At 35.6% G+C, this 13,241-nt stretch overlaps 1 protein-coding gene across 2 annotated transcripts in view; it reads left to right on the plus strand.

Moving 5' to 3' along the window:
• The window catches only part of PSME4 (proteasome activator subunit 4), a 109,408-nt gene that overhangs the window by 82,410 nt on the left and 13,757 nt on the right, over positions 1–13,241 (plus strand). For both annotated transcript variants that reach the window (XR_009009880.1, XM_007190021.2), the window contains exons 27-39: positions 907–1,038; positions 2,001–2,210; positions 3,481–3,617; positions 4,745–4,798; positions 5,074–5,203; positions 5,858–5,939; positions 7,097–7,250; positions 7,801–7,870; positions 8,723–8,848; positions 9,385–9,537; positions 11,417–11,521; positions 12,076–12,167; positions 13,052–13,183. Coding sequence is in view for 1 of the 2 variants with exons in the window: in XM_007190021.2 (XP_007190083.2) it covers positions 907–1,038; positions 2,001–2,210; positions 3,481–3,617; positions 4,745–4,798; positions 5,074–5,203; positions 5,858–5,939; positions 7,097–7,250; positions 7,801–7,870; positions 8,723–8,848; positions 9,385–9,537; positions 11,417–11,521; positions 12,076–12,167; positions 13,052–13,183 (1,577 nt within the window). In the remaining variant the exon portion in view is untranslated. The remainder of the gene's footprint in view (positions 1–906; positions 1,039–2,000; positions 2,211–3,480; positions 3,618–4,744; positions 4,799–5,073; positions 5,204–5,857; positions 5,940–7,096; positions 7,251–7,800; positions 7,871–8,722; positions 8,849–9,384; positions 9,538–11,416; positions 11,522–12,075; positions 12,168–13,051; positions 13,184–13,241) is intronic.

Consider the following 13,241-nt stretch of genomic DNA (forward strand, 5'->3'; position numbering starts at 1 on the left):
AGTGGTCCCCACTCGCCACAACTGGAGAAAGCCCTCGCACAGAAACGAAGACTCAACACAGTCATAAATAAATAAATAAAAGAACGTGAATTTCTTTTAAAAAAAAAAAAATATGTGGCCTATACTTAAGGCTTGCGTTGAAAAGGTTAAGTTGTTCTGTGTTTTGGAAAGTCTTTGATTTTCCTTGTGTAGACACAAGAGAAAATCTGACTCTTCTCATTAAGAGTAACTCAGAATAAAAAGTTTAATAGTCTGCTGATTATGTTACTGAACAAATGCATATCAGCTCCATTCAGTCTCTCCTTTATCAAAAGGTTATTTGAACCAGTGTAACTTTTTTTTTTTAATTTTATTATTTTTTTTATTTTTGGCTGTGTTGGGTCTTTGTTGTTGCTCGCGAGCTTTCTCTAGTTGCAGCGAGTGGGGGCTACTCTTTGTTGGGATGCGCAGGCTTCTCGTTGTTGGGATGCGCAGGCTTCTCGTTGCAGTGGCTCTTGTTGCAGAGCATGGGCTCTAGATGTGCAGGCTTCAGTAGTTGTGGCACGCGGGCTCAGTAGTTGTGGCGCATGGGCTTAGTTGCTCCGCGGCATGTGGCATCTTCCCGGACCAGGGATCGAACCCGTGTCCCCTGCATTGGCAGGAGGATTTCTTAACCACTGTGCCACCAGGGAAGTCCCTGAACCAGTGTAACTTAAACCATGGATGTGGTTGGTGGTAATTTGCTTTCCTTCTGATAAAAAGATTATCATTTACTCATTTTTGTTAAGTTATGTGCTTTGGTATATTTTTCTGTTATTACGACAACATTTAAATTACCACTGCTTTGTTTTAATGATTCATTTAGAAATTTTTTTGTAGTTTGTCTACCCTTTAATAAAAGTCGTCTGTTAATAACTCTTTCTTTAGGTCAGAAATAAGGCCCAGCAAACATTTTTTGCTGCCTTGGGAGCATATAACTTCTGTTGCAGAGATATCATTCCCCTGGTTTTGGAGTTCTTACGGCCTGATAGGCAAGATGTCACGCAACAGCAGTTCAAGGTATAGGGTTTTTTGTTTTGTTTTACTATGAAATTTTTCAAACGTAGAGAAAAGTTGAAAGAATTTCGCAGTAATGGAATTGCTGACCCCCAAGGCAGATGTGTAATTCAAGAATGTTGTAGAGGATCTAACTCACTGGGTGATATGTTGTCGACCTTGTGGAAGGCAGTTTAAATGGACAAAATCAGACAAGTAAGCTTAAAATTGGAAACTGTCTATTAGGTCAGTAAAATTGAAGTTACAGTGACCTTATAAGAACTGTAAAGAGGATTAGAGCCCAGGGTGGTTAGGAAGCCAGATTGGAATTGTTCGGGTGAATGTTCAGGAAATAAAATGTTTTGGTACTAATAGCTCTTTTCATTAAAATGGGGTACCTTAGAAAGAGGTACCTACTGTCATCAGAATCATTCTGATTAATTGAGCTGCTATGAGTAAAAAGTGCACAGTATAATTAAGTAACCTAGTTTTTATATACTTAGAGAAATACTTGGCAACCAGATTTAACCACAAATTTTTAAATTATCTTTTAAATTAACCACAATTTTTAAAATTTTTAAATAATTTAAATTATTTTAATAATTTTAAATTATTTTTTAAATTATGTTATACCCTAAAATGCTAAGAGTGACACATTTCACAGCCTTTATAAATGTAGTAGAAGAGAATTAGAATGGAAGCTATGTCCATAAAAGCAATATCTTCACATTTCTATATTACCTCATTAATAGCCGTTCTTTGAGCTAACCCTCTGTTAAACGACTTAGAGAAAATATTCCTGGATTGCAATTAAGTGTCAAATTCAGGTTTCTAAAAGTAACGTGTTGAATGTGGGGACCTCTTTTATAACCAGTACCAAGCATTTAAATAATCAGTGTTTAGTAAATTTGAAAACAACATGTAAGTGAGTTGGCTACAACTAAGCAGTGCCTCTTATTTCCCATATTGATCATTTTTTCCTGCAGGGTGCCTTGTATTGTCTCCTTGGAAATCACAGTGGTGTATGCTTGGCAAACCTTCATGATTGGGACTGTATCGTACAGACTTGGCCAGCAATTGTTTCTTCTGGGCTTAGCAAAGCAATGTCCCTGGAAAAGCCATCAATAGTGAGGCTATTTGATGATCTTGCAGAAAAGATTCATCGGCAATATGAAACAATTGGCTTGGACTTCACAGTAAGCAAAATCATTTTTTTAATTCAAATTTTAGTGCAAACACTGCTGTGTCAAAATGCTATTATTTTCTTGTCTTTTTTTAGTAATCATATTCTTGGTGTTTGATTCTAATTTTTTTTAAAGCATTTGTATTCTGTTTCCTTTTAGTGCTTTAGTGATCATTACTATAGATGGCAGGGTAGAGTAGGAAGTTGGAGCATGGCCAGGAGAGAACTAGGTGGTTTTCTACCAAGAGGCCACAGTGTTATTACATTGTTGCATTTACCATTATCCCCTGTATGTCTGCAGCCTCATTTTTCAAAGAGTTGGTTATATTTCAGGAGGTCAATTCTACTAGTCACAGTCACAGACGATTGACCACAGGGTTCCATAATTTATAGTGAAGATGAAAATTGGATGATTTGACAAATGAAAAAGTAAATATCAGGTTCAGTGGAGCTCAAATGGGAAGAGATAGCAGATCATCATCCAAGAATTTTCGAACGCCTATTTACACACCCATCAGAATTGGGGATGGGTAAAAGAGGTGTGAGTGTGGTTGAATCCCTCTCTTTTCTGCAGTGATTATTTTTGACGTCCATAGTCAGTTTTAAAAACCACTGCTCTAAATGTATTCCTTTTCTGTAAAACATACTCTTGCTATTTGTAACTGTTGTTAGATTATGCTTTCTTTTTAAATTTTTTTAAAAATTGACATGTAATTCACATACCAAAAATTTCACCTTTTTAACACAACAGTTGTGTGCTGTTATATACTATTGTGAATATATATATATATATATATATATATATATATATTCACAATAGTATATTCTCAGGGTTGTACAACCATCACTACTCTAATTCTAGAACACTGTAATTACTCAGAAAAGGAAACCCTGTACCCAATAATTTTTTTAAATTAGTTTTTATTGGAGTATAGTTGCTTTACCTGTACCCAATAATTTTTTTAAATTAGTTTTTATTGGAGTATAGTTGCTTTACCTGTACCCAATAATTTTTTTAAATTAGTTTTTATTGGAGTATAGTTGCTTTACCTGTACCCAATAATAATTGCTTCCCATTCATTCCCCTATACCCCTAGCCCCTGGAAACCACTAATCTACCTTTTTTCTCTGTGAATTTGCCTGTTATGGACACTTCATCTAAATGGAATTATACAGTTTGTGGCCTTTGGTATCTGGCTTCTGTCACTCAGCATAATGTTGTCAAGATTCATCTGTGGTATTTCAGTACTTGATTTTCCTCCCTGGCTTTTCTTTTTAATAAGATTCCAAAGTCATGTGTCGGAATAGCAGAATTACTTCAACAATCAAAAAACCCCTCTATCAAACAGATAATGCTTAACTCAGAAGAAATTAAAGAAGGACTTAAACGCCAACAAGAAAGGAATGCTGATGCCCTAAGGTAATTACGAATGCCTACTTATCATGACGTATAACTTTATAGATAGTAGGTTTTAAATATCTCTAAAATATAGATGCACTATAACTACCTAATGAAATTTGCACATTGATTCTGAAGAGATACCAAAATGTTAAGAGGTAATTATTGTGAAGATCCCTGATTGTCACTTTCCGCTATGGAGGTAGAAAACACCATCTCACGATAAAGTTATCTTTTTTAATTATTTATTTATTTATTCAATTTGGTTGCACTGGGTCTTAGTTGTGGCAGGTGGGCTCCTTAGTTGCAGCTCAAGGGCCCCTTAGTTGCAGCACATGGGCTCCTTAGTTGCAGCAGGCAGGCTCCCTAGTTGTGGAATGCCAACTTTTAGTTGCAGTATGCATGTGGGATCTAGTTCCCTGACCAGGGATCAAACCTGGGCCCCCTGCATTGGGAACGCGGAGTCTTATCCACTGCACCACCAGGGGAGTCCCTAAAGTTATCTTAATATCATATGTTTTTTTCAACATGAATTGATTTTTCTTTTAGTACACATATCCCGCTCATTAAATCTTAAATTCAAGTTCAACATGTTTATCTCTTCATATCTCTTATAATAACTTTTTGATCGATAACATTTATACAAATCTGTTATTAGGATATTAGTAAACTGCTTTTAGATTTTTGGGACCAAAACACTTCAATTGTAACACTCAAGCAGGAGCCTTCCTAACTTTATTTTTTTCTTTGCCTTATGAATATGCTTATTAATTTTTTTCTAACAGTTCTATATAAATAATAAACTTTATAGCCTACCTCATGTATACCTGGGTTGTTATATAGGTAGACCACTCCTAACCAATTGATGACTGCTCACAAATTTACTTTTGAATGTCCGCTCAGGAATGGTTGAGTCGCTCAGTGTACTTAGCACTTTTTTTTTTTTTTTCTCTGCCTTTCATTTTCTTTTCCCAGGGTCACGCATCTGCTTTCACTCTGGCTTTCTTCTCACCAGACCCTTTATAGTCTGGTGATGAGAAGAGGAGGGTGAATTTGGCCAGAATTTGAATTTATATTACATTGTTTGATGTTCATCTTAGTATTGTATTAAAACAATACCTTACCTGAATTTTTTTTTTTTTTTAAAGGAACTATGAAAATTTGATAAACACTTTGCTAGATGGTGTGGAGCAGAGAAATTTGTAAGTGCAAAAATATATTTTTTTAATTCTCAAACTTATCTTCAATATTATAGGAAGTTTCTACCCTGAAGGCCATGAATGACTGTCAGAAAAAGTTGTAGTCTGATTCATGAGTTTAGAAAGTATGGGGCTAATGATAGGAGCAGTATTTTTCAATATACCTATTTTGATTCTTGGGAAACTTAAAATTATAGTGTTTTAAATACAGGGTTGTTTTTTTAAAGTGATTTTATGAATGATATGTTTTGTGATTTCCCCCCCCCTCCCCTTTTCAGGCCCTGGAAATTTGAACATATAGGCATTGGGCTTTTGTCTCTACTCTTGAGAGATGACCGAGTGTTACCCCTTCGTGCCATACGTTTTTTTGTTGAGAATCTCAACCATGATGCAATTGTAGTTCGAAAGGTAGATACTTTATTTTAGCTATAATCTTGGGTTAGAAAATTTTTGCCTCACCTGATATCTTGAAGTGTATTGATTTGAAATCTACCTCTGTTGGTTCCGAGATGATAGTAATTCATCCAACAAATAAATATATGAGGAGGTGTTCAGGTGCTGTGCATTTCAACACTGGAGATACAGCAGGGGACATGTTTATAGGTTAATCGGAAAGATTGACTTTAAAAAATTAATTACAGGTATAACATGTTACAGGAAGGGAAAGGTATCTGAGGGATACAACTAGTTGGTTTTAACTTGAAAACTGTTAGAGGTAGGGTGCAAGATGGGGCTGACCTGACCTGGCACATTGGGAAAAGACCCTTAGGAAGAAATGTTTAGGCTGAGATAGGAAGAATGAGCAGGAGTTGGTTTAACAAAGAAAGGATAAAAGTTTTTTAGGCAGAAACTAGCATGGATGAAAGTTTAAGAGTAAGAGCTGCAACTGACTCAGTCCAAGTCAGAGTTAGCCCTCATGTGGCTGTGCTGCCAGATGTCAGTGGGTGAGGTATTTCTCTGCTTTGGAAAGAAACAAAACCCAGCTTCTGCTTTTGATCAAGGGAGCAATCATTTGAGAGATTTAAAATTTTGATATATGTGCCTTACCTGCTTCTTTTTTAGATGGCAATCTCAGCTGTTGCTGGTATTCTTAAGCAGCTAAAAAGAACCCACAAAAAGCTGACCATCAATCCCTACGAAATCAGTAAGTGCTATCAAACGTAATGAGTAGTGCTTCTCAGTCAAACTTGGAAAGTTTCTTTGAAATGTATAAATTACAGTTCTTGATCTCAAGTATTTTTCTATACAAAGTATAGAAGTATAGGAAGATTTTAATATGAAGTATGAAATAATATTATAAAGGGAAAACAGTTGACTTAGTAAAAACTAGTGATAACAAGTATTTATAAAAATAGATGGCTCTTTATGTCTTTATAATACATAAAATGTGTAGCTTTTACACACTCTGGGTACACATGTCATCTACTTACTTATCTCATCAGCTAAGCAGTTATACTAGTTATTTATCAAACTGTATTTCAAAGGCTTAAAATACCATTACCATTTAACTCATCAATGTGTTAAGTGTTTCTTCCTCAGTAGCAGGATTAGGGGCAAGGTTAATTTGATTTTGGAGGGAGAAAAACATCATTTTTATTACTTTGGCTATCAATTTTTTTAATCTCTGATAACTCCTGAGATATTCAAACAGCTGTCTTCAGTTTACCCCCAACCCCATTTTGGGAGGGAGTGTAGCTGTGCACCAACTACCACCTTTATTTTGGAACACTATAAAATGGTGTTAACTAAATGTGGGAAAGACTTTCATTTCATTATACTCTCTACTGCTAATCTTGTTTTACCCTCACTTGAAACACATGTTTGTAAGTCTCATATTAAATGAATATTTAATGGTCCCAAAAAACAAGTGTGTGTAGGTGCATGTGTACGTGTGTGTGTGTGTAAAGAGAGAGAGAGAATGTCAAAGTGTACACATGGTGAAATGTTAAAATTGGGGGCATCTGGTTGAAGAGGGTATATGGGAATTCGTTGAGCTCTGTAACTAATTAATTCAAACCTAAAAAGTTTTAACAAAATTAATCCTTTCAATTTCGGTAAAAGGGATGAAGTATGGATCAAACTTGACTTTTTCCCCTCAAATAACTATCCCAACACCATTTAGTGGATAATCCCATCTTTCCTTCTCTGATGTGAAATGCCTCATATGTATGTGCTTTTGCCTTGAGCGAATTTTAACAGAGTCTTGTTGTGAAGATAAAGTCACATTAGCACTATTTGACTATAAAGTCACACTAGCACAGTTATTTTGAAGTTCACGAAATGTAATTGTCTTCTCCTTAGGTGGATATCCTAAGCCCACCCAAATTGTTGCTGGTGATAGACCCGATAATCATTGGTTGCATTATGATAGCAAAAGTATACCAAGAACTAAAAAAGAATGGGAGTCAAGTTGCTTTGTGGAAAAAACTCACTGGGGATACTACACCTGGCCACAGTAAGTTGCAACTTGCCATGCACCTTATTATTAAACAACTTATCTTTGATATAATTTGTTTTATCATCTGGATTTCTAGGGAGGTTCTGAGGCAGTTGAAGCAGTTAGAGGTCCTTTGTCACCAAAGATACACAATCTCTAGCTTTTTCCCTCTTCCCTCTTCCTCTTTTTCTTTGTTCTTGCCAGTGCTATACCTCATCCTGCCTCTTTCCTTGTCTTTCCACTGAAACCCTTAGACTTCCTTAGTCCACCATTATACATTTAAGGAGTTTGTTAATAGTTGCTCTAAATTATATTCCTACCTATTAATACTACACATGTCTAAACCAGCCCCAAGAAATACTTATTTGTCTCTTATTGACACCAATAATCTATGTCATTAGGATGCAATGACCTGAGATTTTTAAGGTGGAAGACTGGGTGATATACTCATAACCCACAACTTAGCATCTGATTAGAGTTCATTAAAAGTGCCTTCTAATGCTTTCTGTCCATGAAGCTCTAATGTTGTTTCCTACGTGTATTACAAATATAAACTCTTACTGTGTAGGAATATGGTTGTTTATGCTGGTGTGGAAGAGCAGCCTAAGCTTGGCAGAAGCAGGGAGGATTTGACAGAGGTAAGCATTTAATTTCACCATGTGTAAACACTTACCTGGTTCAGATGCATCTTACTTTTGGCCCCTGATTTATATTTCAAACTAAGTTCATGGGTTTTTTCCCCCCAATTTGTGTATTGCAGTATAGCACAGTAAGTATTGGTAAATGTGCGCTCCCTTACTCCCCAGCAACCGTCCCCCCTTCTGTTAGGACCAGTTAGCACAAGTCTTCTATATCTAAGGTCACTCCCAACTTACTGCCTACTTAGCACTCGGGTACTGGCTTTAATTTTTTATTGCATATAAATGATGGATACTCAGTAAATAGATGTTTGTAGATTTAAGTCGGAACTTCGTAGTCTTTGTAGAACTTCTTTATCATTTTGAAAGTTGATGAAGGGCTTTTAGGTTTATGTCTTCCTCAATTAAGTTAATGTTGTAGCTTTTATTTTCTAATTCTGAGCAAAGTTTACCTTTTAACTGCTGATATTTTATAAATATGGAAATAATTTCCTGGGGTTTGGTTTGCAGTTTGGAGGATTTTCCTAATTTGCACAGAAATTGGCACAATAGCATTAAGTCTTCATTTCTCAAGCAGAACATTTTTTGGTTTTATTTCGCAGTTTGAGAAGTGGAATCCAAACTTGAAGAGCTGAAGGAAAACTTTTAGCTATTCTTAGGATTTAGCATTTTTAGGAGGCAATATTATTTTGCTTCCAGAAAGGCTCTATGAGAACTAAAAATTCTTTAGAACAAAAATAAAAACTTACTGTTGAGTTTCAAAACTTTATGGTTGAATTTTAATGTTTTCAGAATCGTGTTTTTAAATAGATTTTAATCCCTGAATGTTGTTCTTTTTTTTTAACTTTATAGGCAGAACAGATTATATTTGATCATTTTTCTGATCCTAAATTTGTGGAACAGTTAATTACTTTTCTATCTTTAGAAGACAGAAAAGGAAAAGATAAATTTAATCCTCGACGTTTTTGCCTCTTTAAGGTAACTATGTTATTTACATACCCTTTTCATAAAGCTTAGTGACTGTCAATTTGTAGGTTCATAAGTTTTAAAGTATTTGTTCAAAGTTTGAGTTTAGTCATCTGTTATCTTTATCTAAAATGACTCTGGAAGTAATGGCTATCATATTCATCTTGGCTTAAGGTCTAGGACTCAAAAAAAACAAGCTTTTTAGTATTTATCTCTAATATTTGTAATTAGCAGTAGAAGCAAAAAACCAAAACCCACAAGACTATGTGCATTTCATGTTTATTTGATTTATTTTTGAGGTGTGTGTGATATTTTTAAGGTTAGATTATTAATTTTTCTTTCACTGATCATATTTTAATGTAATGTGGCAAATGACAGTGTTTTTACCATTTTAACTTACAGACATTGTTAAAACAGTTAAGTTCTATGAGGGAGAACATGGAGTTTTTTAAGCACAGTGGTAATAACAGCAAACAAATATAAGCATGTGATACTGGAGATGCTAGTCGTTTGAGTACTGAAGAACTTTCTTGTTTTTATTTGCATAGGGTATATTCAGAAATTTTGATGATGCCTTTCTGCCAGTTCTGAAGCCCCATTTAGAACATTTGGTTGCAGATTCACATGAGAGCACCCAGCGATGTGTTGCAGAAATTATAGCTGGTTTAATCAGAGGCTCTAAACATTGGACATTTGAAAAGGTGATGTAATTTGTACAGTGCATTCCCTCTTAAAGCTGCATTATCCATTTATGCAGCAATTCCCAACACGTTAGGTATTAACACCTAGCTCAGTCCCTCAGCCTCCGCCACCACTGCCCCTCTGCCAGCATTCCGGTGCCACCTCGGGCTGGCGGTCCTCAGGAGGGAGCAAGGCGACAGGTGGCCGGGCGGGCGGCTGATGGGGGCAGCGGCGGGGCGGACAGTGGTCCTACCGCTTGTCTCGTCTCCATGGGGTTAGCCCGTGGCGCCTGTGAGCTCTAAGGTGGACAGCAGGTTTGTGTGTTTATCAGAACATATTCACGGCTGCATCGAGGGCACACACATCTTTTAAAAAAAGAAAAAGATGTTAACACCTAAAATATGAAATGTTTAACTTCATATTGCTTTTGAGTATAGGTCACAAAGTCGTGGTCTATAGGTGGCACTGAATGTCTTTTAAAATCTGAATTATTTTCCATCCTGTAAAAAAGATTTTAGTTTCTCTTGAGAAATAGGAAGATCGTGGAATACTGGTCCCGCATTGCTGCACTGTATCAGTTGGCTGGGGCTGTGCATGGGTTTCTCCCTTCCTGAGGCACTCTCTAGCTTCTCATTAAATCTTTTCTCTTAGCTTCTGTGCTAATTTACATTACTCATTTGGTCTCGTAGATGGTTTGAGTTTGACAGCCTTTTTTTGAGTATCTGTCTTTTTAATTGTAAGATTAAGTTTTACATATCCACCCTAAGGTTAGTTTCTTAGCAAGATGCACTAGACTGAAAATAACCTGGTAAAATGTCCAGAATGCCTGAGTAAAAGGAAGGCTGCCATTTTTCAAAGAAAAGACGCAAATATTGTTTCTGGTAAACTTAATTACACATACTTTTTAGGAGGATTATCAACACTTTTTAATATATTAGTTTAGTTATACATATTCGAATCATGTATTAAAGTATTCGTTAGTTTGTAATATTGCCATTTTCCTGCTCCCATATGAAACAGTTTTATTTAACCATGTTCATATATATCCTTGTCATCCTGTCTCTGTCATTTTTGAGTTACCTCATTTCTAGAACACATCTCGTTTCCGTGTAAGTTATTTAAGATATAGCTTGTTTTTTTCTTTTTATTCAGTGCCTAGTGCTACCACTGGAAATTTTATCCCAAGCCCTCTCTCCCCACTTGTCCTACATAGGTCCTTTTGACTAAAGTATAGTCCATGGACTTGCAGCTTGGGCATCACTTGGGAGCTTATTAGAAAAGTAGGATCCCAGGTCCCACCCTGATCTAATGAATCAGAATCTGCATTTTATCAAGATCTCAAGGTGATTTGTGTTCTCACTAAACTGTGAGAAGCAGTTTAGTGTTTAGACACATATATATATTCACAGTCTCTGTATAACTGAACACTTTTAAAATGCTATTTATAGTCATCCAAAACTTGGAATTTAAAGGTTATACTTCAGGCTAATACTAAATTGTATTGAAAAGTCATCGCTTCCTATATTAGGTTTCAATCAAGTGACCTCCATAAGCATGCAAAATACAGAGATGACTGAGGTTTTGTTTCAGCCCAGTGTACTATGTCATTCAGACATTTAAAGAGAGAACTTTTTAATAGTATGAGAGATTTTGTAAGAAACCATATAAAGTGTCTCCTCTTTTCTGATTTTTTTTTTTTTTTGGAAAAAGATGGCCTTATTACCTGGATATGTATCATGGTAACATGGTGAAGTTACTTTCTTGGATTATTTGGGTCTTCTAAGAAATAAAGGAAGTATCAGGTTGTGTATTTGTATGTGTGTCTTTGCAGAAAAAGATAGTTGAAGAAAAATGTTCTGAGTATCATTAACTTTTTCCTGTGTATTTTGTTTTGAGTAGGTGGAGAAGCTTTCAGAGCTTCTGTGTCCTCTGCTTCGAACAGCATTGTCCAACATTACAGTAGAAACTTATAACGACTGGGGAACTTGTATAGCAACGTCCTGTGTAAGTTCTCCTATTCATTTTTGTGTCTCACTGATCTATTCAAACTGTTTCATACCATGTCTCAAAATGTGTAAAATCTCATTATACCTCTTGAATCCTGAAATTTTATCATCTTACATGACTGGAGATGGTTCTGTTTAGCTTTTTAAATAAGCCTTGAGTGATAACTCTTAAGTGATTGTTATACCTTCTCTGCCATGGTAATTGCATTATTAGATTAAATGACAAGTCAAATCCTATATCTAGAAGTGTAACTTACATACAGTAAAAGCCAGATGATACAAGGTTATAGGTATTATTTTTGACACCTTATATGTCCAGGGCAGTTATACTTTGATTTAAGAGAGTCCATTTAGCTAACAATTTTCTCACTGTTAATCTTTCTAACATGAGCTATAAGAATACATTTGGATTTGACTTGCCTATGAGTTTTAGTTTGATTTTCTTCCTCTATACTTATATTTATTTATATTTCTAAAATAACGATGTCTGATTTATTTGAAAAATTGTATGACCTCTGTTTTAATTGCTGCTGCTTTATATTTTCAACACAGGAAAGCAGAGATCCCCGGAAACTTCATTGGCTTTTTGAGCTGCTGTTGGAATCACCACTGAGTGGTGAAGGAGGATCCTTTGTAGATGCATGGTAAATGAGAAGGAAGCTTATGAGGTTAACAAAAGATTTTACAACAAAAGATAACATCTTTGTTCTTTATGTATAAGTAGAAGTGAAATGTCTATACTCCTAAAGGCTACATAATGTAACACTTTCTTCTGGGAGATGACCATAGTTCAATTCAATACAACATATGATTCTAAATACAGTTATTTCTCAATTGAGAACAAGTAGGAGAAATGGAGGCAGCCTGAGCAATTCAAACATAAATTAGGTCCAGCCTACTCCGCTGTCACATCTTTTATATCAGGACTGCTTTTTTGTACCATGACAGTATTATTAACTTCTTTATCACATGTTCTAATTTTTCACTCTTTCCTATTAGGAAAGAAGATAGTAATCCTTTTAAGAAAAAATATGCTTGGTCATAAGGAACTGCAAAAATTACTGAACAAGAGGACAAAATCTAGATAATCCTGTAACAAGAAGAATAATTTTTTATTATTATTAATTAGTGAGGAAACTTCTGCTGCTTAGAGATTAACTCCATGAGTATTCTAAAGTCAGTGTTTCCTTTGATTGTATACCAGTGGAGATGAAATGAGATACAGAGAAAATGATGTAGAAAAAATTAATAAAATCTTCCTAAAGGTGCTATTCTAAATTGTTAGTTTGAAAACGAAACAATTTTTAAGTGGAATACAGACATCATTAATCTATACTGTCAATATGTAAAAGCAGGACTTCCCTGGCGGTCCAGTGGTTAAGACTCTGCACTTCCACTGCAGGGGGCACGGGTTTGATCCCTTGTCGGGGAACTAAGATCCCACATGCCACAGGAAAAAAAAAAACAAAAAAAAACATGTAAAGGCAGAGATAGGCACTAACACAACTCTACTGTGCTTTACTTTTAGTCGACTCTATGTCTTGCAAGGTGGCCTTGCCCAGCAGGAGTGGAGAGTACCTGAGCTATTGCATAGACTACTGAAGTACTTGGAACCCAAACTCACCCAGGTTTACAAAAATGTCAGGGAAAGAATAGGGAGGTAGGTATTATTTTCTCTGTGGTGTGGTATACCTCTTGAGTTCTTTTTATCAAATATT

This window comes from Balaenoptera acutorostrata, chromosome 12, assembly GCF_949987535.1.
Source record: "Balaenoptera acutorostrata chromosome 12, mBalAcu1.1, whole genome shotgun sequence".
In the NCBI taxonomy this organism is placed as follows: domain Eukaryota; kingdom Metazoa; phylum Chordata; class Mammalia; order Artiodactyla; family Balaenopteridae; genus Balaenoptera; species Balaenoptera acutorostrata.